This window comes from Lolium perenne, chromosome 3 (genome assembly GCF_019359855.2).
Source record: "Lolium perenne isolate Kyuss_39 chromosome 3, Kyuss_2.0, whole genome shotgun sequence".
Classification (NCBI taxonomy): domain Eukaryota; kingdom Viridiplantae; phylum Streptophyta; class Magnoliopsida; order Poales; family Poaceae; genus Lolium; species Lolium perenne.
The window spans coordinates 93026890-93054594 of NC_067246.2; the positions used below are offsets into that span (position 1 = coordinate 93026890).

Sequence of the window (27705 nt, forward strand, 5' to 3'; positions counted from 1 at the left end):
TTAGCTAGGACAACCGGATATGTATCATGTGAAGTCGACGTAATCTACCTTTTGCTGTATCCCGTTTAGACTAGACTACCTGGGAGCTAACTTAATCTGAATTGTATTGGTATTGGTCCGAGAGGACGCCGGAATTTCGACAGAACCAACAAGCCTACACCGTCCGTCAGCTAAGACAACAAGACATTCAGTCAAACAGGAACCATGCATCTGGAACGCAACGAACACAGGTATTGCTCATCTTCAAAGAAAACATCAAAATTACACTCGGAACAAATCTCCCACCTAACAAAGGCCAATGCCACGGTAATTTACGTTCTCCCATCGATCCTGCAGCAAGTATTACCTGACACCAGTTCAAAAAAAGCTACCCGATGATTTAATAATCAAATCTAAATGTATTTTAGGATTTTTTCATATGTATTCTACGACTTTATTGCATAATATAAATAGATTGTCTAGAAGATATTTTCAATATATAACATTATAGCACAAAAACTCAATTCGGCACATGGGAGCATATGCTCCTGCCACCAGATTTTTTTAAAAAAAATATCAAAAAAGTTCGAACAAAAATTTCACCGGCTACTTATAGCACTGCTACTACACACTACCATCTCACGGGAGCGGCGTGCCGCCGCGCCTTTGCTTCCTAGTACAACTCTATACAGAGAGATAGACGAGAGTTTGGTAATTTGGTATAACACACACATACCATACCTACATGTATCTATCTATTTCAATATTTCAACAGTTGGAGTAAATATCATGCGACGAAAAAATATTTCACTTGCTGATGTATTTTCTAAAGCTTCTCTAAATATCGAATTTAGAAGAACTCTCACCGAAAATAAACATGAGACTTGGCCGCAACTAGTCTGTAGGTTTATGAGAGTCAATTTATCGAATGAAGATGATAAACCTCTGGCATGTTCAAATTAAGTCTATTTACGACGATATGATGAATGGACACATAATTTTTTTCAGAAAATATATATGGAAATTAAAAGTACCATTGAAGATAAATATTTTTATATGGTTTATTCATCAGAAAGTAATAACCACGAAAGATACCCCGCAAGGCGTACTTGGAGTGGTTGTAAAAAGTGCGTCTTTTATGACTCCAAGGAGTCTATTAACTATTTGTTTTCACTTGTCCATTTACTCGTCTAGTTTGGAGAGTAGTATATTTTACATTCGATATTCCTCCACCTGCTAATGTTACAAATATATTTAGAAATTAGTTAAATGGTGTTGAGAAACGCACTAAGCTCGAATTTGTCTAGGCGTATGTGGTTTAGTTTGAGCCCTTTGAAACACTGAATCTGGGAGTGATCTTATCTTTTCCCGGAGGCGCGACAGACGTCTATGAATTCTAGATGCAGCCGTCTAGAGACGGTTGCTCGAGCTATGTACTTCTAGGATGGCTTTCTAGAAGAGTACATGATGCTTAATTGCACTTTCTTTTTTTGTTTCGCTCGTTGATCTTTATGTACACCCGGTATGAATCATGAGTTATCAAACTAAACTCATGAAGTCATGTAGTATAATTGAGAACAAGCAAGTGCGTGTGTACTAGCCCTATGCCAGAGCGCTCCACGGTAGAAAAAAGGCTCCGCGCCGTCCGATTTGGGAACCAAACCCGCGTCCATCTGAGACGTTCCTTTGGTCAAACAAAAGCGCCGACGAAAACCCTAGCGACTCTGCTTGCTCGCCCGCTTGTGACTCCCCTTCCTCTCCCCCTCCCGGACAGAGAGCTCTCGAGAGGAGAGGCTCAATGCGTCCAGGACACCCAGGCGGCGGCGGCGGCGCAGGTAGGCCCCTCCTCCTTCGCGCATCCTCCTCCCTGGCACTTTTCCTGCTCCTCCTTGCGCTCCTCCGTGATTTCCCCCCAAGGCCGTTCCTCCCCTGCAGCCATACCTAACCCTAGAGACGGGGCCGCCGCCATGTCATCTTCTCTTCCCACAGGAGGCGGGAGAAGCAGTGAAGACCATACGCTGCTGCTCTGTCGGTGACCAAGGACGACAAAAGGAAGGCCAGGATGGATTCAGCGCCTCGCGACGACAAGGTCAGGACCCGTGTGGCCGCCTCCCCCACTGCTGGGAAAGGGATCCCCTTTTCCTTGCCCCCCGCCGGTGCTGGCCGCCAGCACGCATCCTGTCTCGCGGTGCGGCTTCCGTTGCCACGCTGAGGAGTAACGGGGGGACGCAGCCGCTGAAGGTGTTTTGCGTCGGCAGTGGTAAAATGCTCCCCACTCCTCCTAGACAGCGCATTTACTTCATTGTCAGCTTGTTTGCAATTTATGCCTTCACTTGGGTTCATGCTTGATGCTTGTCTGTACGTTTGACTGATTGCTTGTCTGCTGGACATGCTTGAATTGTGTTTTAGCGCTTAAGATGGCAGAGGCTTGAGCTCTTTTTACTCTATATCTTTTTAAGTTCGTTTGATTGTGATGACATAATTGTGTGATGAGATTGGATGTGTTGTTATGCTCTTAGTTCTCTGATGGGTGGTATAATTTAATTGGTTGGTATGGTGTGGAGTGGCATACAACAAGATGATATTCTGTTTTATTTGGGGGTCGTAGACGAGCTCAATGATGTGTTGTTTTGGAATGCTTTCATTGCTGTACAAGGGCTGCTTGTGCTCGCACAATACAAATCTGTTTTCCTCCATATACTTTTAGATGCATAGAATATAATTATTGTGATGTGGTTGTGGGGTGTTATAGTTGGTATTTGTATGTATCATCCCCAGGTCATGGATCATCCCCCTTATCCCCTTCGAGGAGGCCAGAAATATGATACTACCTCCTGTCTATAAAAGGATGTTGCAAGTTTTCCTAAATTTTAAAGTATCTAGATGCTCTTTAGTGTATAGGTACATCCAAATTTAGACAAATCTCCGACATCCTTTCGTAGGCGAAGGGTCTGTTGCAAGCTAGATTTTCTTCTAATATTATGCTTGTTGAAATTATGAAATAATTTTTATTTTTGGTGCAGCTCTATGTGATTGAAAAGTATACCGGCTTAGGATCAATTTAGATGGTTAATCTTTTGGCAGTGGAGAAACTAAGATGCATATATTCTTGGACAGACTTTTCGGTATGTTATTAGCTTTAAGAAATTTAATTACTTCAGTAATAAGAGATTTACTCTTAAATGCAATACAAGATTTGCATGAAAGGATAATTGCTTATGGTTCCTGCTAACGTATTGTTTGCTACCTGGCATAGGTATACTCTATTTATGTAAAGTATATACCTTACAAAGGTCTGATTCAAATAGAGGTTTCTGGTTTGATTTTGCATTTTGCTTTGGTTTAAAAGTTATGTTGTTTTGCATCAGAGATTTCTTTCTTTGGAAGACGCCAGTTTTAGAGTTTTAGATGAGATATGATCTATTCGTTTGAATGGAATGTTTCTCTCATTCACCATGATGAAGGATATTTGTCACAACTTAAAATCAGCTTGATCCTATTTTTCACATGTACGGCAACAACATCATAACCAAGGTATTTTACATGTTCCCCCTATGTATAGTGGATTTTGTGGTGTTGTTTACCACCGTCGGAGCTGCGACTGTGCATGAAGCAATTGAAATTATGCGTATGATCGATGGCCTTTTATAAGGTTTGTTCTTAAGAGTTTTTCGTGCGGTCCTTTTTTTGTTTGAGAGTATGCAATACTTCTGCATAGTTTGAATAAGGAATTTGATATATGACCCTCCTTGCTCCCACGAGGAATGAGTAATTTTGATATACTTATTCATTTTAGTGTCTTCCAATATGAACTAAGGCTTTCTGTTTTTCTATTTGAGTTATAGGCTTGCCTGATGTAAGAAAACAACAATGTGTCGGGAGAGAGCATTTCTTGATCGAACCAAGCGATGATTTTTCCTATTTTTCTGTAAGTATCTTAGTTGAATAGAACATCATCCGTAAAGATTAGCACTTGTAATGCTATGTTTGGAGTGCATCCCCTTTCGCTAATAATTTCAAATAATTGGTAGACTTGGAATATTTACTTGAGTAATTACTGAGGAGCACAACTCGGATCATGTGTGAGAATGAGGAGGATATCGGTCATGTGCAACTTTGGATGGTTCCCAAGGTGGTAAAGATTACTCCTTTTGCAAAGTTAATTTGTTAATATGCATGTTTATTTAACTTTTCATCGTATTAGGTTAGCAGATGCAAAATGTTCATCTAGATAATTCATTGTCCTTACTATTTTATTTAGATAACCATACAATAATATTTGATTTTATCATTTTATAAATCCCCTGCATTGTTTAGATTACCAACTTGTGCTTATTTTTAGTTTGGTGCTAATTGTAAACCTGTATGAGGATGGATCCGTGGTGTTCATGGTGACGTGTCCAGGAAGGTGGCGCCATGGATTCTCGCCTGCAGCTTCCTAGCTACTCTGCTCATCTCCCATGTCTTTGGGTGAGTACAGTCGATTACCTGCCCACCTTTGCTTACTTCTTCTGTTGCGAAACCCTGAATCATAACCATGAGAATGGATTTCACTCCTTTTCTTTTGATCTATATCAAGGTATATGATGGAAACCATTGTGAAGTTTGATGTGATTTATATTTGTTACATGTGATGGCAACTTTGGTGGTTGTGCTCTCAAATCTCAAACCTTGGTATAGTGGGGTGAACAAGGCACCATACTTCCTGAAATCTTAATAGTTAGGATCCCTGTTCATGTGAAATGTTTCATGCCTTGAATCTGATAAACGTATTATAAGTACACATGACCTCCTTGGACTCTTGGAGCACATTGTGTTATGCTACAATTTCATTTTCCTATGTGGACTCTCCGATTAGCATAAATAAATTGCGTTTTAACTGCTGCGTACTGGGTACAACCTGTATAGGAAATTCATCTATAAACTGATGTCACGCAAAGAATGAAATGAGTTGTAAAAGTACACCATGTTTTTTTTTGGTTTCAGTAATTGTTTGGATGCAAAGAATCGCATATACATTGTTTGGTAGTGTCCTCTACATATTTATTCTTTTGTTTCTTACAACTGAAAATATTTACTTCAGGTTTCATGAATGCACGCACATCGATGAGCACACGGCCCTGGTGAGTGAGCAAATGTTATCCGTGGCCGCCCCCTGCCCATGGCTGCAATTGGGTGGCCATTGTGGTGAGTTTTCGGTCTCTGTTCTTCACTTCTCTTTTGTGCCTGGCTTAAGCGGCATTTTGTTGCTACTCATTAGAATTTTGTGATGGATATGTGACTTCATCAGAGCGGGTGTGCTCCTACCGCTATAATTAGGCAAACTGAGATATCATGCCAATTAACCGTACAAATAAATAATATTTTTCAGTTATATCTAATTGTTCAGCACCTTTAAAATACTAAAATGTGCGGCATCGTCCCTCAGTATGTTGGCTGTGAAGCATTAATGAAGTGTAAAATTTACAGAAAATGAGCTATCTTTGAATGAAGTAATGGTTGCGGTGGAACCTTATGGGTAAATGCAGGAGGTAGGATCCAGAATGATGACCTCAACACTGTCACCTACCTCATCCGCCTATGCTTCAGTTTTCAGGTTACTCTATCTTCTTTATTACCTTTGCGTCTCTTCTCCTCTTTTACCTCGTCAAATTTGATTTGGAATGAACTTGCAGGAAATTTTTGAGAGGATCTTCCGCTTGTGAGTGAAGGCAACTACGAACAAAGAATTGATCTAGCTTGAGAAAGGAAAGAAAGATCCTCTTTCAATATAGGTATGATGTTGGAGCACTTTATTAACTCATATCCATGAAGCTATTGAAGGAGAAATAAAGTTCGTATATCGTGGAGTTAGATATGAAGTTTTTTCTGCAATCTTACATATTCTTCTGGTCGATGTTCTTTATTGGTTCATTTGCAGGGATGCATTCAAGGAATAGTGTAGTTTGTATATTGTGTACTTCTCTAGGATATGCAGTATTGCCCATTCTTCAAAAGCTTTTTCGTGTATGTCAAGCCTTATCTCTAGGTTTGTCCTCTCCTTATAATTTCTTAGCTACATGTCGCTTGTCCTAGGAACATTTTTGTAGACACTCTTCTGCATCTAGGTAAAATTTGCATGGTTCTCGTTATGATTTAGTTTTTATCTTTTTGTATAGTTCTTGGTTTCAGATTGGATGAAAAATCTAATGATGTTCATATTCATATTGTGTGTGTATATATCGCTTCAGTTAATTGCTCAGTTATAGGAAGCCTCCATAAGATATGACTGAATATAACCTTCCATCAGAATATTTTCATACTACATAGTGGTTCACTGAACAAGTTTTGTATAATTTACCCCCTTCACTAAATGCTCTTCGCATTTCCCACTTTTTGGATGTGACGTTTTCCACTTCAGTTATACCTGCTTAGTAATGTACCTGTGAGACTGGTGATATAATTTGATCCTTATCTGAAGCTAAAAAATGCCATAAAGAGAGTGAGAAATTTGATGAGCAAAAGAGAACAAATTCTTGTTATAGTTGTAGGAGATACAATTCCCATCTGTATATAGGGACATGTGAACCAATTACCGACAAAATTGACTAGGATCCTAACTGTACCTCTACTAACTGACTCAATCTCTAATGCATTTCTCTAATGATAGCAGCTTAAATTTCCCGATTTTTACTGCACAATGGACTCTTGCAGGATGCTGCTACTGGTGTTGGTTTCAGAATCTTGGATGGGCTGACCAATCTTGCTGCTGCTGCATGTACTGGATGCTGTTGCCACACATGCTGCTGTTGCTGCCTTGATGCTCTTAATGTTTTCCCCCAAGTAAGTTTTTCTACTGTACTGACTTATTTCAAAGTGTGTGTCTGGCTTGCAACCACCTCGATTAAGATTTTCTTACAGCTGTGTTTCTGCTTCATTTTGGATATTACGTATTATATTTTCCTCTGGTTTATTGGTTTTAATAGGGAATGACTGCTAATATTTTCTTGGAAAGCTTATAATCATTTTTCAACAGTTGACTTTAACAGGCAACATGCTACTTGAAACTCATGAGGTTTTCAAAAGCATTTACATGCATGATTAACTTGCCCTTCATTTCTAAATGAAAATGAACATTATTTATTAAAGACCGCTAGCAGTTAAGAACTATCTTGCAGATAAGATAAACGAGAGGTTTTCTTTTACAAAGATCAAGAAAAATCTATACACTTTGTGTTTTGTAGTCAGCAAAGAAAACTAACTGATGTTCTCTTGCTGGGATATATTGTAGATGTGTTACTCATCTTGTTTATCATTGAGAACAAGCAAGTGCGTCTATGCTTTGCCCTATGTCAGGGCTCTCCACGATAGTCATCTGGCGAGTGCTGACCTCGCTTCAACTCTATTCGTTGGACCACGTGTCGCTGTGTAGTTGGCTCGGTGAGGAAGGAAAATAAATGACCACAAAGAGGGAAAAAGAGGCCACAACCCAGCGAAATTCTATCCACAATTGCTCGCATGTTTCCGATATGAGTAGTGTATGTATACAGATAGAGGGTATACGTAATCTGATATGAATTTGTCGTAGAGAAGGTTCTGTAGGGAGTTGCATTTGCTAGCGTTCAAACTTGAACAAATATATGTACCCACCTCCATATCATGCCAAATAATATTTGTGCACAAAGAAAAATAGGTAAGTATCACTAGAATAGCGCTCGGACGTTCTAAGTTCAAATAAATGAAGCCGATTGCTGTACTATAAGAGGCGGAGTCCAATCCTGCTAAGAATAAATACTTGATGTAAGATGCCATTTTAGTAGGCATTGCAATAGAATGAGCATTATTTTATACTTCTGAATAAAACTAATATTCATGTGGTTTATTGTTTCTATTTTTCAGATGATAAACCACTATTCTATTGAAGGAAGAAACTCCATTTGGTGCCAAGGATTAAATCATACATAGATTTAGTTGGTGGCAATAAACTAACAGCAGGAGCAGCTTAACATGTAACAGAAAGTGGTGGTCTAACTCATCTCACTAGAATAGCCATTTACTTCAAAATTGTAAATCAATCTTGTACGGTTTGAGGTCAGGCTGTGTTGTATCATAGTCCATAGGTTTGCCTTTGACTTTTAACATCCACCTGCTAATTGCATTTTGCGGAATGGAAATATAAATTTGGGGTTTCAACCTTGGCTGAATACATAACCATTGTAATTAAATTCTATTTTGCATGTGACTGTAATGTACAGCTGCCATTGTAGTGAATTTGGGCGCACATGACCGGTGAGGAGGCGCCCCATGAGGCGCCCCAACCACTAGTGCAATAAATGGTTGTGAGCAACCTTTCGATACAGAGTGGCCGGGCCGTAGCTCTCCGTTTCGAGAAAAGAAAAACAGTTAGAGAGTAAACAAAATTGAGTCGGGTGTTCGACGACGTCGCGACACTTTCTCTGTAAGCAGCAGCACTTAATAACTTAAAGCACTTGGCTTGGTAGATGCTCTAACACTGATGATCATCCACAAGGTACCAATCGAGCGAGTACAGCAAGAATCCACTAGTACTTGGTAGTACTCTATCCAGAGAATGGATAGCGACGGACTGCGACGAGAAGACTCGCTGACACCTGCCTGCCTCCGCCCTGACCTCAGCAATTCAAGGCTCCAACCCCAAACCAACAACTCTCGCTGGAAAGAAGCAAAGCAAGAACGCGAGACTTCCAGAACGCACCACCTTTCCGCCGAGCAAGGCAGGAATCCCGCCCCACACTGCGCCCCACGACGACCCGGATGGCCGCCGCTTCTTCCTCGCTGGCGAGGCGCGCCGTCTCCTGGCGCCGCCTGCTCCTCTCCCGCGCCTTCGCCGCCGCCGCCGGCCCGGCCCCGGCCAAGCGGGTGCTCCTGCCGGTCGCCAACGGCACGGAGCCCATCGAGGCGGCCGCCACGGCCGACGTCCTCAACCGCGCCGGCGCGCGGGTCACCGTCGCGACCGTCGCCTCGGCGCCCGCCGGGGACGAGGGCCTCCTCGTGGAGGCCGCCTACGGGGTCAAGCTCGTCGCCGACGGCCGCGTCGCCGACCTCGAAGACGAGGCCTTCGACCTCATCGCCCTGCCGGTGCGTCCGCCACTTCCCATCTCCGGCCAACCACACTCTCCTCGTGCCCCCAAATTTGCTTCTTTCTTCAATTAACAACCGCTCAGTGTGTGCCTTACTGTTCCATTGGTGTTCGCGCTCTCTGTAACTTCCAAATGTTTGCTCTCTGTAATTGATCCCGCTTGGTAACTCGGTGCAGGGGGGAATGCCGGGATCGGCTAATCTCAGAGATTGCAAAGTACTGGAGAAGATGGTCAAGAAGCATGCAGAGGAAGGGGGGCTCTATGGCGCCATCTGCGCCGCCCCGGCAGTGGCATTGGCCCATTGGGGCATGCTCAAAGGGCTAAAGGTGAAATAAGTGATCCACATTTAAGTTATATCTTGACTGTTATGAGTTGTGGTGGTTTTGCTGGAAAGATGGATCACGCGTCTTGACAGATCCGTGCTCTATGTTACTTCAGGCCACGTGCTATCCGTCATTCATGGACAAGTTCCCTTCTGACGTGATCCCTGCGAGCTCAAGAGTGGTGGTGGATAGGAATGCAGTGACTAGCCAGGGTCCGGGAACGTCGATTGAGTTTGCTCTTGCTTTGGTGGAGCAGCTATATGGAAAAGACAAGATGGAGGAGGTTGCTGGACCTTTGGTAAGCAACCTACATCTGTCTGTTTTCTCTCTGCTATGCTAACTGATGTTCTGTTTTCGACATGGTAATCTGAACAGATGATTCCGTATCGTAAAGAACAATGCCCACATTAGTGAGAAGCTAGAAATTGCGTATGTACACCTTTGCCGATTTGATGTGAACCAGTTATCTGAATGATTTATTTGCTTCATCCTATAATTTAAAGTATGGTACGCTGGGATTATATTTACTCCCGTCCCGCAGAGGGCTGGTATCATCTGACTTTCTCTCTGCTATGCTAACTGATGTTCTGTTTTCGACATGGTAATCTGAACAGATGATTCCGTATCGTAAAGAACAATGCCCACATTAGTGAGAAGCTAGAAATTGCGTATGTACACCTTTGCCGATTTGATGTGAACCAGTTATCTGAATGATTTATTTGCTTCATCCTATAATTTAAAGTATGGTACGCTGGGATTATATTTACTCCCGTCCCGCAGAGGGCTGGTATCATCTGACGTGCTAACTGAAACACCATTCCATTCTGTTAATAAGATCCTGTGTAATTTGCATGAAGTTTTCACCGGTAGTATCTCTATAATGGAACCTTTTGCGTTCATGTTTCATCAATGTCACTGACTTGAACTTATTCTATCTGTTGTTTCTGATTTTTTTTCCTCATTTAGTATGTCGGCCCTCAAGACAGAGCTGAATATGCCACCGAAGAACTTAATCCGGTCAAATGGAAATGCAGTGGTACACCTCAGGTATGAGACGAAATGAATTCCACTTGTGTTAAGAAAAGTACGACCATTCTTCTGGGTTGCTTTCTGCTTTCTTCCCTAAGGAACTCCTGTGTTTCATGTACTACGTTTGATAAATCTTTTGCAAGAGTAACCAATTGCAACCTTCTCCTGAACTTGCTTTATCTATCCTCTTGCAGTCCTTGTATGCCGACCTTAAAATAAATGTATGTGATCACAAACCTTTTGTTTATGTTGACAATAAAACAACATACTCAGATATTCCATAAACATAATAATAGTACTAACTACAATGATATTCATGGATCATGCTTACTCACTACAATAGTAATAGTACTGACCACAATGATATTCCTTAAGCAAGTTGGAGTAGGCTAGATATGGAAGTATGAAACCGAACAGAAATCTATGGAAACAAAAAAGAGAAAGATAGAAAAGAGTAAACAAAGTACGAGTAAACTAAGATTCCGGCACATGGTTCTGATTTCCACGCAGTCCTATCAAGAGCTAGATAGCTAGGTACATTCGAATTCCTCAAGTCCCTTTTTACCGCCGCCTCCCATGTCAACTTTGGTTGCCTTCGGTCCCTCCTAATGTTTTTCCTACCATTTAGAACCAGGCCTCCGCGGATATGCCCAAACCACCTTAGTCGGTGTTGGACTAGCTTCTCTTCAATCGATGCCACACCTACATTATCATGTATTTGCAAATAATTGGCTCATATGAGAAATTGACTTAATAGGGACAGGAGCTAGGAGTAGAATGTATTTGTTGAGGACCACTGTAAATACATTAGTCAATACGGCAGAGTTTGATATGAGGCTTTACTGCTAACACTTTCTTATTACGAAGTTTAATCTGAGTTGGGCTTAATATACATGCATCATTGTTTCTTCTCTTATATCCCCTGCAGGTTCTTGTGCCGGTGGCTAATGGCTCAGAGGAAATGGAAGCTCTAAATTTAATAGATATCCTGCGTAGAGCAGGCACAAATGTTATCGTTGCGTCAGTTGAGGATAAGTTGCAAATCGTGACCCGTCGCCACAAGTTTAATCTAATAGCTGATATGATGTTGGACGAAGCTGCTAAAATGGAATTTGATCTGATTGTCATGCCGGTACACAACTGCAGAATTCTTCTTCTTTTTGTATAGTGCAACATTTGAGAGTGCTTCACTGACCACTGGTGTCTGTTGCACACAGGGTGGTTTACTGGGTGCTGAAAAGTTTGCTAGTACAGAGAAGCTTGTTGATTTACTAAAGAAACAGGCAGAATCTAATAAACCTTATGGTGCAATATGTGCTTCCCCAGCTCATGTCCTCGAGCCTCACGGTTTATTGAAGGTACTCCCTTGTATAGTTGTATACCTTGATGAAAATATGCACATCATGTGCATCAATAAATCATTATGATCATACGGCGTTTTGTTCCCTGTAGAGAGAGCAGTAAACACATTACTACAAAATTACGAGGTTAATTCATTAATTAACTTTTAGGCTGAGTTGACTTGGAGGAATTTTCCATCATTGTAGGGCAAGAAGGCGACAGCATTCCCACCCATGGCACACCTACTTACAGATCAGAGCCATTGTGAGAACAGGGTTGTGATCGATGGTAACCTTATCACTAGCAGAGCTCCAGGGACTGCGACAGAGTTCGCGGTGGCCATTGTTGATAAGCTATTTGGTCGAGAGAAAGCTCTCAGTATAGCGAAGGAGTTGATTTTTATGTGATTGCAAAGGAGCTGGTGTTATGTGTAGCGCAATCATGTGGATAACCTGTTAGCGATGCTCCTACGTACATATGCCTGTGCTGCTCGGAACTGCCTGTGCATTTGCTCGAACTACAGTCTGTAAATTGAGCAGCGGATGCACGGCATCTTTTCCATGCGCAAATGAAGTTATCTTCCTAGACTCGTCGAGGCACTGAGAAGCTGCAGTGAGTTCTCACAGTCAACTGTTAATAAGCTGTTTGGTCTGAGAGAAATCTTTTGTCCTTTCTGCTCTGTATGTTGTAAGTTGTAACCTGTACACAAAAGTATAATAAGCTATGCGTTGCACTCTTGTTTTGTTAACACATGTGTATGCAACTGTAGTTCATCTGTTTGAGGATCTACCTTGGGTACAGATAAAAGCACTAAGTAACCGCATGTACCTTTGCACAAATATGTTTCTTCTTGTTTATCAACCCATGCTATTTCTGTGTGCCTTATATTTGTGGTCTGCAAGTGCTTTGTTGTTGGAGGCCTCTTGTTCTTGCTTGGAATTGCCATTTCAGAACACTTCGAGAAAAGCTTAGTAGTCATGAGCTCATGTGTATGAAATGGATGGAGCTTCCCTGCCCACTTTCTAGGAAATTTTAATTGCAAATTTCTGTCCCTTTATCTCTATTCACCCTTTTTAGAGCAATTTGTTTGTCTGTTTTTAAGCATCCTTCTGAATTCTGATTGACAAAGTTCCACTGATACAAGATCTGTCCATGCCTCCCTGTCATCTGTCATGAAATAGCCCCATCTCTGAATATTTACCACCTATGAATATTCTCTGTTTCATTTTTCTATAATATATGTCTTGTTAGGGTGTCCTTTTAGGCTGGTCATAGTGGGGAGTAACTTAGACTAGTAACATATGCCATGTTACTAGTCTAGGTTACTACCTTCATAGTGGGTAGTAACTTATATATGGTGTCATGCATTGTATCATTTATTATATTGTAGACTCATCTTGCTTTGAGGTGTGTGATGTTATGATAACATAGCTAGTTACCACCTCACTCTCTTTCTTCATTTATTAGCATGCCATGTCACCAAAATGCCTTGAGATGTGTGATGTTACTAGCTATGTTACTTCCACTATGAGCAGTCGTAAACACCCCACATGCTATCTTCATTCCAAAATATATCGTGTCCTAGAAACGTGCCCTCAACTTTTTCAGTCCGAACCATTAATTTGTAAGAGGATTATTATGATTTTTGCAGTGAAAATGGTATAGTTGGATTTGTCAAGAAAATATTTATAAATTTATACTCTTTTATTTGTGCACTATCATATCCTTTTAAAAGTAACAGTCAAAGTTGTTGTATGTTTTATCTTTGGGACTGCATCTGTCCCTAAAATGCCCATGTATTTTGCATATCCTAAGGCTGTGTGTATCATCATACAAAACAAAGTGGTGACAACTAGTTAGCCTGCAATGGACGTCTTAATTAATAAAACCATATAGAATATACTGCCATTCACAATTTTTACAGATTTCTAGTTCCGAACAAAATGACTCTGAATATATGGTTTCCATTTAATCTCTAGAGTTTGAACCGAGCAAATGTGTAATCTTGCCTTGGCTTTAATCTATTCCATTTTTATCATAAATGTTCAGATAAGGATTAAGAAAATTTAGAATCGTAGAAGCTATTGACACAACCGGAAAGAGATGAAGATAATTTACCTGTAACAACTGAAGTCTGCAACTGTCAGTTGCCAATAAGAAGTGATATGGAGTTCTACGGCTGGACCATTCTTTTTTTTATTGCATCAATGAGAAAATTCACAAATTGTTCTGGCATGTGGGCTTGGTCTATAATGACTGATGATTCGTGTCATCTTTCAAACCATGTAAGCATCAGGATATTAATAAGAGAGAGATTTAGAGCATGGTGAAGCGATTAATATCAGCATTACATCAAATTGTATAGGCAAGATCACAAGGGCAGTAGTAAAAAGGTTCAGAGACAAATGTAGGTCGTCCATCAAAACAGGTGGGATTTCAATTTGCTTCTCATTGAGAACTGCTTGGTAGAAGCAAAATGAAGAATCGAACAGAATCAAAGGAACACATACATATGATACTGATCAAGTTTCAACAGTAATGTAGTACATGATTTTGAGTGAAACCGGAGGAGAGGGTATTAGGATACCCCTGTTTTCTTACCTGGGAAGAGAGGTCAAACCAGAGCCGGACTTGAAGTACTGGAGGGCGAGACAGTACTGTGCAGACGAACACCCAGCTGAGGGCCAAGCGCAGAGAGATTGGATTAATTCGCGTGCAAGTATGCATCCCATAATTCCTTAATCCCATTGGGCATCTGAGCTAGTAGATCAAAACACGCCATGCACCGACCACCGACGACGTAAACTCAACGCTGCGCGAGTTCGAAACCGTTTCGGTCTCGTCCGGCCGTCCCGCCCAACCATAAGTATCTGGGGCCAGCCCAAGACTGCCGTACACATTTTCGACGAATCCTTCCAATCCAACAACGAGATGGCCGCCACCGTGGATTCCCGCAAGCGCTGCGTGGCCGCATTCCTGGACGAGCCGTCCCCGGCGCCGCCCCACCTCGCCAACAAGCGCGGTCGCTTCGTGCCCTGCGCCGCCTCCTCCATGGCTCCTTCGCCGGCGGTGCTGGCGCCGTTCGACCCGCTCGACGCCTTCCGCCGCGTGTTCCCGGACGCAGACCCCCGCGGCCTGGAGGCCTGCTTCGCCGCCTCGGGCCGCGACATCAACGCCGCCGTGCACGCGTACCGCGCCCAGCAGGCCAGGGACGCACTGGCGCACCACCTCGCCTCCGCGGCAGCAGGCGGCGACGACGAGCGCTGCGCCGGCGTCCTCGTGGAGCAGATGGGGGCGGCGACCGACGTGGACGACGCCAAGAACCGCGCCACGTGGATGCTGGGACTGATCGATCAGGAGCGCCACCGCAGAGCGCGCCGCGCACGAGGAGACGGCGGTGTTAGCATGATCACTTGTGTCATAGCTAGTTTAGCTGCATGTTTGTTTTTCCTTTGCGTGTACGTGCCATGGGTACGGTACACTGCTGCATGTGTGCGTGTGTGAGCATGCCCGCGTCGTGCGCTAGGCCGCCGGCCGGGCACACGACCTCCTCTAGCACAACGTGGGATGACACGTTGGTAGGTGCTGGGAGTGGCGTGAGTTTAGGATCGCTAGTTGATCCTCTTTGCATGTAGCCTGATATAAAGGAATGAGAAAAAAGAAAAGCCGCAGTTAGTGTGCGCGGCACAAAAATTCCCAAGTGTCAAAACATTCAGATAGCGTTGAGCTACGTTTCAGGTTAGCAGCCGCAGATCGCCGTCCGGCGACGACAAGTGATATTAGAGCCACAACGAGCACTTCGTGGAGCCATGGCGGGATCGAACGATGGAGCGAGAACGCGGAGTGGTGCCGCGGGCGGGCCGAGGACGCCGTCGCGCAGCGCGCACTCGCGATCTCCGTCAAGGTCGCCGCCGCCCAGGCAGCGCCGCACGGTGCGCCGCGGGCGGGATGTGGTACCCGCGATCGTGCAGCGCACGGTCAGGGACTCCGGATCGGCGCAGTGGCCGATGCTAACCAAGACGAACTACAGCGACTGGTCTATGTTGATGCAGGTCATGATGGAAGCCAGGTACATCTGGGACGCCGTCGATCACGGCATGGTCGAGCACCACGAGGACAGGATGGCCATGGAGGCCATTCTGCGGTCTGTCCCCACGGACATGATCAGTTTGGGAGGTGAGCGCGTTCGTCAGGCGATGGAATTCAAGAACATCGAGTTCAAGAGTGGGGAATCGGTCCTCGATTTCTCCATGAGGATCAGGGACACCGCGTCCTCACCGAGGTATATCTGATTCCTCGCCTGCGTAGCAACATAATCAGTATCGGTCAGCTTGATGAGATAGGCTGCAAGACCGTCGTGGAGGACGGCGAGATGTGCATCTTCGGCACCGAGCGTCTTCTGCTGGCGAGGGTGCGGCTTAGCTCTGGAGCAGAAATTCGCCGATGGCGGCAATGGAGGCGCACCGGGACACGCGGAGGGCCGGTGCCGGCGGCGGAAGCAAGGTGGAATCGGAGCAAAGGAAACTACGTAGAAATGGAACCACTCATGAAATGGAACCAAGAAAAGAAAAGCAGCACAAGGTGTGGATGTAGTTAATAAGATGGTTACCTGAAGGATCGAATCGCTAAGTCCTGCTGCGTTATGTGAACATCAGAATCACCTATTCTCCATCTCCTCGACATGTAGAGGAGCTTCTTCGCCTGCCCGGCCATGGCGCTCTCGCTCTGCTCTGCTCTCCTCGACAAGTAAAAGTCTAAGTCACACGCGCACCCCGCACGCGGTTGTTGACGATGGTCTTCTATTTATAGAGGAGGCCAGGTTTGTTTTTTGGCTGAGGAAAAAGAAGAAAGAGCGGGAAGGAGCTCCGATTTGGGTTCTCTCGTCCTCAGTCTGTTGATTGATGGAGAGAATGAAGCGGGAAGGGTCCAGAATAGTAAGCACACAGATTGGTGAGCTAGCCGGTAGTGGTTGTATTACCTCTAATAACTAGAAGAAAACGTTACGTATTTCAAGATGGATGACTACCCAGTCTCACCAATGTTAATTTATTACCGAGAGGATAAATGGCATGTGCTTCGCCTCCTATTCCCCCCCCCCCCCCCCTGAGTAAGCTAGTGTTTGCTTTGAGCTTTGTATTAGGATTTTTTCAAATTTGACAAACTTTTAACAAAATGAGCAGCAACATATGTGATATCAAATAACTATATTATGAATCTACATTCCAAAATTTCAAAATGGATATAATGATACTAATTTAGAGTCATAAATATTAATACTTTTTCCAAAAAAATTGGTCAAGTTTAATAAAATTTGTCGTACAATTATTTATGAACGGAGGATTTCCTACAGGTGAATTGAACTTAGAGCAGCCCCGACTTATACATGGGAGCTAGCAACTCGATCCTAACCAGATCGACTGGAGCTAGCTAGTCATCTTATATCACCCAAGTCTAGGCCGTCTCTGGAATAAATTTTCGGAAACTAAGTAGAATCCAACAGCAAGCGAAGGCATGAACAGAAACAAGAGAAAATAAGCAACAACCATATGCAAATAATCCATTATTATGGCACACATGAAATAATTCAGCACATTAAGTAGCTTCAGTTTTTGCTTTCTCTCCAGTACAACACCATGATAATTAAGAACATCGTTCATCAACTAATCAATCCACACTTTAATGGAACACTGGTGACAACTTACATATATACTGCCTCCGTTTCAAGGAATAAGGCATCCTTGTTTTACGTGTCTTTTATTTGATCAAGAATTACTTCAAATAGGTAAACATTATTTGTATGAAATTAGTATCATTAAAAACTTCTTTTCAATATGAATCCAACGATACTAATTACATATAATATAATCAAGATTTTGTTCTTCAATTGTTATGATCAAAGTTCGCCTTAGAATATGCGTGCGCATTATTCCTTGAAAAGGATGTAGTACCTAATAACAAAACATATTCTCTAGCCAAACAAGTTATCCTAGGATCTCCGCTAGCTATCTCCGCTAGCTACATGGTCACCTTTATCTTCAGGAGGCCAAGTTTGAATGATGGTCTTCTATTTATAGAGGAGGCTAGATTTGAATTTTAGCTAAGGAAAAAAGAAGGAAGAGCGAGAAGGAGATAATTTCGGTTCTCTCATCTTTAGTACTACCTCTGGATCAGATTAACCGGCGTCCCTGAAAAAATATGCCGTTCCTAAACAAACGCTACTTTAGGAGTCTTTGCATTAATTAGTGCATTTAGTTAGGGGTAATCCTCTCCTATAGTTATTATTCTCTCTCTATTCTACCGTGTGCATGCCAACTAGAGAAACTGACCATTGCATGTAAAACAAATAGTGTGGTTATTGGCCAGCTCTGTTTGGATACGCTGACAAGGGCCACGATCGTTGGACTCCCCTAATTAACGCCACAATCAACGAGGCAATATTAGGATTTGGCGTTTATTTCTCACTTCCAATCAACGATTGCCTTGGTTCCAACAATTTTTCATGCACGCCGGTTAATCTGTACCGGAGGGAGTATGTTGATTGATGGAGAGAATGAAGGGCCTAGAATAGTAAGCACATGGATTGGTGAGGTGACCGGCAGTGATTATATTACCCCTAATAACTACAGAAAACCGTACCCAGTCTCACCAATGTTAATTTATTACCGAGCGGATAAATGGCATGTGTTTCGACTCCTATTCCCTCCCTTTGAGTAAGTTTACGCTTTGACTTTTGTATGAGTAGGATATTTTTTCAAATTTGATCAACTTTTTACAAAATGAACAGCAACATATGTGATATCAAATAACTATATTATGAATCTACATTTTAAAAATTGCAAAATGGATATAATGATACTAACTTGAGTCATTAAATATTGCTACTTTTTCGAGAAAGCTGGTCAAGTTTAACAAAGTTTGTCGTACATTTATTTCTGAACGGAGGGAGTATGTAGACTTAGAGCAGGCCCGGCTTACACATGGGAGCTAGCAACTCGATCCTAACCAGATCAACTGGAGCTAGCTAGTCATCCTATATCACCCAAGTCTAGGCTGTCTCTCGAATCAATTTTAGGAAACTAAATAGAATTCAACAGCAAGCGAAGGCATCAACAGAAACAGGAGAAAATAAGCAACAACCATATTCAAATAATCCATTATTGTGACACACATGAAATAATTATGCACATTAAGTAGCATCAGCTTTTTCTTTCTCTCCGCTACAACACCACGAGGAACATCGTACATCAACTAATCAGCAATCAACAATTTAATTGAACACTAGTGGCAACTTACATATATACCTAATAACTAAACATATTCTCTAGCCAAACAAGTTATCCTAGGATCTCCGCAAGCTACATGGCCACATTCATCTTCAAGCTTCCACCAAAGCAGCAACAGTTGCTCAGTCCTACAAAGAGAAAAATTGATTGTTGTCATGTTAAGCCCAAGATACATCACAAAAACTACAAAATGATCACACAAAGCTAGCTAGCATCAGGTGGTACAAGCACATCAGGTAGCTATCTAGCATCAGGAGAAAACAAACACGCGCGCACGCACATACATGAAAAAATAACAGAGCTTGGGCATCCACATAGCTGACACTAGATGATATCCCGCGCGTTGCTGCGGGAATCTAATTATATAATATTTGGCGACGTACAACTGACATGACAAAGCTATGTGTATGTATTAATACTTGGAATTACAAATGTATGAAGTAAAAAAAAAATATTGAGCTGACATACATCCTTTTCCAAGCCCACTACGAATGCCAAAAAACAACACAGTGTCCCAAATCTTCGATGTGCTTCTAGTTTAGTTTGTATAACAGTTGGGCAATTCCAAATGAGCAAGCCTAACTGCCCCCCAAAGAAAATAAACATAAAATTTATAAGTAAAAAGTGGTTCTTGCATAGTGGCACCAACAATCATCATGGTTGATCAATATGTTCCATCCTCATAGAATATTATAAACTACACCATGCAGTGCCATAGGTGCAATGTCACCATGTTTCCTTCACTGCAGCCATACTTAATAAAAGTTTCAAAAATCATAACCATCCCAAACTGAAAGGAGAAAATGATTTATCATATTTGAGAATAAAATACATAAATGAGGCAAAGGTCCCAAAGAAACGATTAGAAGTAAAATGATTTAGTTTCATATAAAAGAATAGAAGGCAAAATAAAAGTAGTGAAAAATTGCTTGTAATTTTATGTTAGCTATTTGGAATAAAGTATGTCAAAGAGGAATGTAAATGAAGGATGGCATGACTCCCTGCGTGTGCAGACACAACTAAGTAGTTTTTTGACAGAAGAAAAAGCTCACATTTTCTGTAATCAAATCTTGATAAGTATGGTAAGACAGAAAATATGGATCGTCCAAATATACTCCCTGAAAAAATGAGCAGAAAGTAATAAAAAGACTAACAAACAAAGAAATTACATGGAAGATAGATAACTGCTCACCGTACAACTAATAATGTGATATGAAGTTGAAAGCCAAAAATTCCCCCACAGATGAAACTCGTGCAATCTTCAATTGCCCCAAATTTCTTCATCTTGCATTCTGTTACTCCATTCTGTTTGTTGATGTAGAACACCAATCCGTAAGAAACGGGTTGCTTGATTTATCTTATGTACACATGTAACCAAAAAGAGTACCGGGAATAATCTTCAATGGAGATGAGACAAACAGCTAGCATTTAGCACTATTGAACGTGAATAAAGCAGATGTACTCACCTGTTCATGGTCCAACAACCCAGTAATTTGGAAGAAGAGTTCCATCATATTGGCAACGACCAGAGTAGTTGATCGGACGTACAATGAGATTGAACCTGAGGCAAGAAGAGTTCCATCATATATAGGGCAATGAAGGCCAAAGGATTGAGTGAAAGGTCTCGCATATCTACGACGGTTCATAACTTGAGGCACTCAATCGTCATAGAGGCAATGGTGGGCTGAAGTTACACGCAATGGAGAAATAAATGCAATTATTCATGGAACCAAAAGGGCAGGACATGCAGTTTTTTTTTCTTTTTGATTATCTGGCAGATGTGCTTAGGTGGCAGACTACAATTTGCTTAGAGATCATCGATGAGGTGGACATCTTGCATGTTGAGAGAAATACTTTTAGTGGGTTGCTCCAATTTAGATATTATAGATTAGCTATACATCCACACCAGCTGAAGCTCATGTTACCAAGCATATCCATGTGCAGCTATACATGCACATCAGCTCAACCTCATGTTACCAACCACACCCATGCGAGCGGATCCAAGCCACCTCCAGCTCCACTTATCCCCTAATTTTACTGCTGACTGCTCCAGGTACCGCCTCCAGCGTCGCGTCAAGGCATCAAGCTACCACCAGTCAAGCAAGGCTCAATGCTTGTCCAACAGTAACAGACTATTAAAGATTCACATCCACGAACGGCACAAGAAACTAGAAGTAACCAAGTAATTAAAATGCAAAGTAACCAACTAATTTGACTAGCCTTAAGTAATTAACAAGCTCAGGAATTCACAGCCCATAAAATTTCAAAAGCTCCTGAACATGTTTTAGAGGCTGTGAAACCTGTTAAAGTACCATCACATCAACAAACAAACAAACAAGCCAATAGAGTGTATGAGCATGTGCACTGATATCCATGTACCAAAGCAAGCCAAGTTTCAGTGTAACAAACAACATTACTGGTTCACCATTAGCTGGTTTTGTGACCAATAAAAAGAAGAGAAAACAAGATGGAAATACCACTTCTGAGGGTACTCGATAGAATTAGGCCCTAGGTTGTAGTGAGAGAAGAAAATATTAGTGGGTTATTAGTGAGAGACGAAACAAAATTACGATTACATAAAGCAATAATCAGTTTAGGGGCATCAAAATTATGATTACCAGGAACCGCTCTGGTTCCTAATTTCTTTATTAAAACAAGGAATTGATAAAGAAATAATCAGTTTAGGGGCATCAATAGGGAAAAAAGAATTCATCTTCATAACGTAGCATTGTTTTGAATCACAAAAGAGCATACCACTTTGGGGACCTAGTACAGAACCAATCACATTATAGCAAGATAAAAACCCTCAAGAACGAAAGCTCCACATTTGGCACATGCATCCCCCTAGCTTCTTATTTTCTAGGCTCATAAACGATGTAATTATTATTTTAGAATCAATAAAGCATGCCAAACGATGTACCACTTTGGGGACCTAGTACAGAACCAATCACATTATAGCAAGATAAAAACCCTCAAGAACGAAAGCTCCACATTTGGCACATGCATCCCCCTAGCTTCTTATTTTCTAGGCTCATAAACGATGTAATTATTATTTTAGAATCAATAAAGCATGCCAAACGATGTACTGCCGCACACATTTTCGACGAATCCTTCCGATCCAACAACGAGATGGCCGCCACCGTGGATTCCCGCAAGCGCTGCGTCGCCGCGTTCCTGGACGAGCCGTCCCTGGCGCCGCCCCACCTCGCCAACAAGCGCGGTCGCTTTGTGCCCTGCGCCGCCTCCATGGCTCCTTTGCCGCCATTCGACGCGCTCGACGCCTTCCGCCGGGTGTTCCCGGACGCAGACCCCCGCGGCCTGGAGGCCTGCTTCGCCGCCTCGGGCCACGACATCAACGCCGCTGTGCACGCGTACCGCGCCCAGCAGGCCAGGGACGCACTGGCGCACCACCTCGCCGCTGCGGCAGCAGGCGGCGACGACGAGCGCTGCGCCGCCGTCCTCGTGGAGCAGATGGGGGCGGCGACCGACATGGACGACGCCAAGAACCGCGCCACGTGGATGCTGGGACGAGTGAATAGCATAAAACCACCACTTTGATGGTGAAATTTACCGTATACTACCACTTTATGTCCGCGGAACAAAAAACCACCACATTTTGCTCAGCTTTTAGCAAAAAACACTAAACACGAATTGAACCCGAATTGAGAAATCTGACAGGTAGAGCCACTAGTCAGGGCTGAGGTGGCGTCATAGTTAGCGAACTTGCTGACGTGGACCTAGGTCCCACCTGTCAGGCTACATTAAAAAATCCAAATATGAAAAAATATATAAAAATGCAAAGAGACATATTGACAACGTAAAAAGAAATAAAAAAAATCTGATCCTGCCGGCGGGCACCCTGCCGACGCCGAACTCCGGCAAGGCAGGCCGTCGCCGACGTCCTGCTACGGCGACCTAGCTGCGCCGCCCTTAGGGCCCTTGGACGGAGGCCTGGAGCGCGATCTCCCTCCCCGTGGCCTCCCCAAGCGCCGCCTTGGCACTTCCCGAGCTGCGGCGGCGGACGCATCGCGCCGCAGCTCCAGCGCCTCCCGAGCTCCACAACCGGCGCAGAAGCTCCACCTCGTTGCCATATTTCTCGTGGACTAAGGAATCGGCCGCTGAAGCACTGCATCGGCGCGTGCGTGCTTGTCTTCCTCGACTCCGGTGAAGGTTGCCGCCATCAAATCCATCATCTCCCAGCTCATCCGTCGAGTCCATGGGCGGGGGTCGACACGTCTGGACGCGGTGCTTCCTCCGTCCGATGATTGGATGCCGGCCTCCGTCGAGCCGACTGGCCGGCGCGTCAGTAAGACAGGGGCTGCCGAGGGTGCTAGCCGGCGGCGAGTTCGCCGGGGGAGGGTGCGGAGGCGGCGCGAGGGAGCGGCAGCGTCGCTCGTTTGCGAGCAGGAGCGGCCGGAGATGTGGATTGAAGGGGGACGGCGACTTGCATCGCCGGCGGGCGGCGGCGGTGGAGTATGGTGGCGGTGGGGGTGGGTTGGTGGGGAAGGAACTCCCGGTTCCTTTTATTTAGTTTCCACTTTTTTCTTTTTCTTTAAATGGTTTGATTTTCTTAATTATGCTGACGTGTGGGACCTAGTCCACCTTTGCCCTGACTAGTAGGACCTACTTGTCAGATTTCCTGTCAATTCGCGTTCAATTCGCGTTTAGCACATTTCGCAAAAAACTGGGCAAATCTGGTGGTTTTTTGTTCCACAAACGTAAAGTGGTGGTATATGATAAATTTCATCATCAAAGTGGTGGTTTTATGCTATTCACTCTGCTGGGACTGATCAGGAGCGCCACCGCAGAGCGCGCCACGCACGAGGAGACGGCTGTTAGCATGATCACTTGTGTCATAGCTAGTTTAGCTGCATGTTTGTTTTTCCTTTGCGTGTACGTGCCATGGGTACGGTACACTGCTGCATGTGTGCGTGTGTGAGCATGCACACGACCTCCTCTAGCACAACGTGGGATGGCACGTTGGTAGGTGCTGGGAGTGGCGTGAGTTTAGGATCGCTACTTGATCCTCTTTGCATGTAGCCTGATATAAAGGAATGAGAAAAAAAAAAAGCCACAGTTAGTGTGCGCGGCACAAAAATTCCCAAGTGTCAAAACATTCAGATAGCGTTGAGCTACGTTTCAGGTTAGCAGCCGCAGATCGCCGTCCGGCGACGACAAGTGATATTAGAGCCACAACGAGCACTTCGTGGAGCCATGGCGGGATCGAACGATGGAGCGAGAACGCGGAGTGGTGCCGCGGGCGGGCCGAGGACGCCGTCGCGCAGCGCGCACTCGCGATCTCCGTCAAGGTCGCCGCCGCCCAGGCAGCGCCGCACGGTGCGCCGCGGGCGGGATGTGGTACCCGCGATCGTGCAGCGCACGGTCAGGGACTCCGGATCGGCGCAGTGGCCGATGCTAACCAAGACGAACTACGGCGACTGGTCTGTGTTGATGCAGGTCATGATGGAAGCCAGGTACATCTGGGACGCCGTCCATGGTCGAGCACCACGAGGACAGGATGGCCATGGAGGCCATTCTGCGGTCTGTCCCCACGGACATGATCAGTTCCCTCGCTCGCAAGCCTACGGCAAAGGATGCCTGGGACGCCATCAAGACCATGTGTTTGGGAGGTGAGCGCGTTCGTCAGGCGAAGCGGCAGTCGCTGACGAAGGAATTCGAGAACATCGAGTTCAAGAGTGGGGAATCGGTCCTCGAATTCTCCATGAGGATCGGCGGCCTGGTCGCCAACCTCAAGACCCTCGGCAGCAAGGTCGACGAGGAAGACGTCGTCCGCAAGTTTCTGTGCGTCGTACCGCCAAAGTACTCGCAGATCGCGCTCTCCATCGAGACACTCGTCGATCTCTCCACGCTCAGCATCGAGGACCTCACCGGGCGCATCAACGTTGCTGAGGATCGGTACGAGAAGGACATCGTCGGCGGCGCCGGTTGCAGTCTGCTCCTCACTGAGGAGGAGTGGATGGAACGTGCCAAGCTCCGGGAGAAAGGCGGCGGGTCATCGCGGCCCACGTCGTCTGACAAGGGCAGCGGCAGGAGCGGCGACAAGCGTCAGAACAAGGACGGCAAGAAGAAGGGCGACGCGTCCAAGGATGGCTCGTCCAGCGGTGGCCGTGGGCCATCAGGTGGCAAGGGCACCTGCCACAACTGCGGGATCGTCAGGCACTATGCTCGCGATTGCCGCAAGCCGCGCAAGGAGCGGAAGCAGGAGGCGCACCTGACGCAGGCGAGCGAGGATCAGCCTTCTCTGCTGATGGCGGTGTGCATCGGCTCGATTCAAATCGCCGAAGCGCCGGCAGACGAGCAGGTGTTCCTGAACGAGGAAAAGGTGATCCCCAAGACAGGCGCGCCGAACGTGTGGTACCTGGACACCGGAGCCAGCAACCACATGACCGGCGACCGGCGCATGTTCACGGCGTTGGACAAAACGGTCACCGGCACTGTCAAGTTCGGAGATGGGTCCATCGTGGAGATCCGCGGCAAGGACTCCGTCATGTTCATGTGCAAGAACCAGGGACACCGTATCCTCTTTTTTTTTTTTGAACCAACATCGGAAGGGGGTTGCCCCCTACCTCATACCATTTTATAGAAAAATTTATCAGTGAGCTAAGGCAGCTCATAGTCTTACAACCAAGCAAAGAAAGAAAAGGAGGAGCCGACAAGAGGTTCCTGAAGAAGAAAAAAGATTTTCATGTCCAATCCAAAATCCATTTTTGGATCTCAGATTTTTCTTCATTCCTTGCTCTAAGAGCCCAAAGTTTGCAGAAATCCAGCCCTTGTCTTGCAACCAGGTTAGCCGGTAGATCTAGGTCATCAAACACCTTTTTGTTTCTTGATAACCAAATGCTCCAAAGCATGGCAGTAATAACCGTTCCCCACGCATTCTTTTTATGTGTTGCCCATCTTTCTTTACCTAGAAAAATGAGGTATATTTGATTCCTCACTGAGGTAGCAACATAATCAGTATCGGTCAGCTTGATGAGATAGGCTGCAAGACCGTCGTGGAGGACGACGAGATGTGCATCTTCGACACCGAGCGTCTTCTACTGGCGAGGGTGCGGCGAGCACCAAATCGCCTGTACACGCTGCTGTTGGAGATCACCCCACCTCTCCGATCTGTCTCATGGCGAAGACAGATGACGTGGCGTGGCGTTGGCACGCACGCTACGGGCATCTCCACTTTCGTGCGTTGCACGACCTGGCGGCGAAGAACATGGTGACTGGCATGCCCGCGATCGACCGCGAGCAGCAGCTATGCGACGGCTGCGCCATCACCAAGATGCACAGGACCCCGTTCCCGAGCGCGTCCTCATACCGCGCGGAGCAGGGGCTGGAACTGGTGCACGGGGACCTGTGTGGTCCCATCACGCCGGCGACGCCGAGCGGGAACCGATACTTCCTGCTGATCGTCAACGACTTCAGCCGGTTCATGTGGGTGGAGATGCTGCGCACCAAGGACGAGGCGTTCCGCTTCTTCCTCAAGATCAAGGCGCTCGCCGAGACGGAGCGCCAGGTGAAGCTGAGGGCGTTCCGAAGCGACCGCGGTGGCGAGTTCAACTCCATCGAGTTCAAGAGCTACTGCGACGAGAACGGCATCAAGCGGTACACGACGGCACCCTACTCTCCGCAGCAAAACGGAGTCGTCGAGCGCCATAATCAGATGGTGGTCGAGATGGCGCGCAGCCTGTTGAAATCGATGCAGGTGCCGCCGCGGTTCTGGGGAGAGGCTGTGAAAACCGCTGTACATATCCTGAACCGGGCGCCGACGCGTGCACTGAGCGGCGTCACGCCTTATGAGGCGTGGCACGGGCGGCGGCCTGATGTCTCCTACCTCCGTACGTGAAGAAGGTGGGACCTGGCGTCATCAAGCTCTCGGACAGAGCTGCGCCCATGGTCTTCCTGGGGTACGAGGACGGCAGCAAGGCCTATAGGGTGTATGATCCCTCGGCGCACAAGCTGCACGTCACTCGTGATGTGATCTTCGACGAAGGCAGGCCGTGGAGCTGGGAGGTGCCCCTGCAGTGGCTGCACCAAGCACGTTCACCATCGAGTACACCGTCGCTGCCTCAATAGAAGTTGTACCTGCAAGCGAGGTCGGGCAGAACGCCGCGACGCCAGCAGCGACAAGATCAGTGACCACGCCATCCACACATGTACCTGCTGCACCAACCGGGCCAGTGTTCGTCACACCGCCCACAGGCGAGTCACATGACTCTGAATGTGCACAGCTCCGCTACCGTAAGTACCAGGAGCTGCTCGATGCCACCGAGCCGTGCGAGCTGGAGTATAGCGGGCTGTGCCTCGTCGCAGCTGAAGAGCCAGCCAGTGCAGAGCTGGCCCTGAAGGAGGCGTGCTGGAAATGTGCCATGGAGGAGGAGATGAGCTCCATCCAGGGCAACCAGACCTGGGGGAGCTAGCCAATCTTCCTCCTGGACAAAGAGCGATCGGGCTGAAGTGGGTTTTTAAGCTGAAAAAAGATCCACAAGGTAACGTGATCAAGCACAAAGCTCGATTAGTTGCTAAATTAGGTTATGCGCAGAGGCAGGGAGTTGATTTCGACGAACTGTTCGCCCCCGTGGCGCGCATGGAGACGGTGCGGGTGCTCATCGCGCTCGCAGCTCATGGCGGCTGGGAGGT

General features: G+C 45.4%; 2 protein-coding genes across 9 annotated transcripts; both read left to right on the forward strand.

Annotated features, from left to right (window-relative positions):
• Positions 1-1696: 1696 nt before the first annotated feature.
• Positions 1697-8195, forward strand: LOC127341918 (uncharacterized). Of its 8 annotated transcripts, XM_071828021.1 has the most exons (13): positions 1697-1814; positions 1969-2239; positions 3003-3104; positions 3542-3631; positions 3825-3907; positions 4011-4110; positions 4359-4449; positions 5063-5166; positions 5508-5575; positions 5655-5753; positions 5900-6007; positions 6673-6801; positions 7858-8195. In XM_071828021.1, the coding sequence occupies exons 6-10, from the start codon at positions 4068-4070 to the stop codon at positions 5682-5684; spliced, it is 336 nt and encodes a 111-aa protein (XP_071684122.1). In that variant the 5' UTR covers positions 1697-1814; positions 1969-2239; positions 3003-3104; positions 3542-3631; positions 3825-3907; positions 4011-4067; the 3' UTR covers positions 5685-5753; positions 5900-6007; positions 6673-6801; positions 7858-8195. The 8 variants fall into 8 exon arrangements, 7 of the variants coding, with proteins under 7 accessions (XP_071684122.1, XP_071684121.1, XP_071684123.1 ...); XM_071828020.1 differs by having other exon boundaries at positions 3003-3631; XM_071828022.1 differs by lacking the exon at positions 3542-3631.
• Positions 8196-8648: 453 nt separating this feature from the next.
• LOC127341917 (protein DJ-1 homolog A) lies at positions 8649-12518 on the forward strand. The gene is made up of 7 exons (XM_051367856.2): positions 8649-9075; positions 9254-9403; positions 9516-9698; positions 10367-10447; positions 11358-11561; positions 11647-11787; positions 11977-12518. The coding sequence occupies exons 1-7, from the start codon at positions 8752-8754 to the stop codon at positions 12175-12177; spliced, it is 1284 nt and encodes a 427-aa protein (XP_051223816.1). The 5' UTR covers positions 8649-8751; the 3' UTR covers positions 12178-12518.
• The last annotated feature ends 15187 nt before the right edge of the window (positions 12519-27705 follow it).

Bases quoted from the DNA above. Each gene is read 5' to 3' on its own strand.
- LOC127341918 (XM_071828025.1), top strand. From the start codon at position 4,068: ATGAGGAGGATATCGGTCATGTGCAACTTTGGATGGTTCCCAA. The intron at 4,450-5,062 runs GTGAGTACAGTC...TATTTACTTCAG, and splicing joins CTCATCTCCCATGTCTTTGG to GTTTCATGAATGCACGCACA. The intron at 5,576-5,654 runs GTTACTCTATCT...ATGAACTTGCAG, and splicing joins GCCTATGCTTCAGTTTTCAG to GAAATTTTTGAGAGGATCTT.
- LOC127341917 (XM_051367856.2), top strand. From the start codon at position 8,752: ATGGCCGCCGCTTCTTCCTCGCTGGCGAGGCGCGCCGTCTCCTGGCGC. The intron at 9,404-9,515 runs GTGAAATAAGTG...ATGTTACTTCAG, and splicing joins GCATGCTCAAAGGGCTAAAG to GCCACGTGCTATCCGTCATT. The intron at 9,699-10,366 runs GTAAGCAACCTA...TTCCTCATTTAG, and splicing joins AGGAGGTTGCTGGACCTTTG to TATGTCGGCCCTCAAGACAG.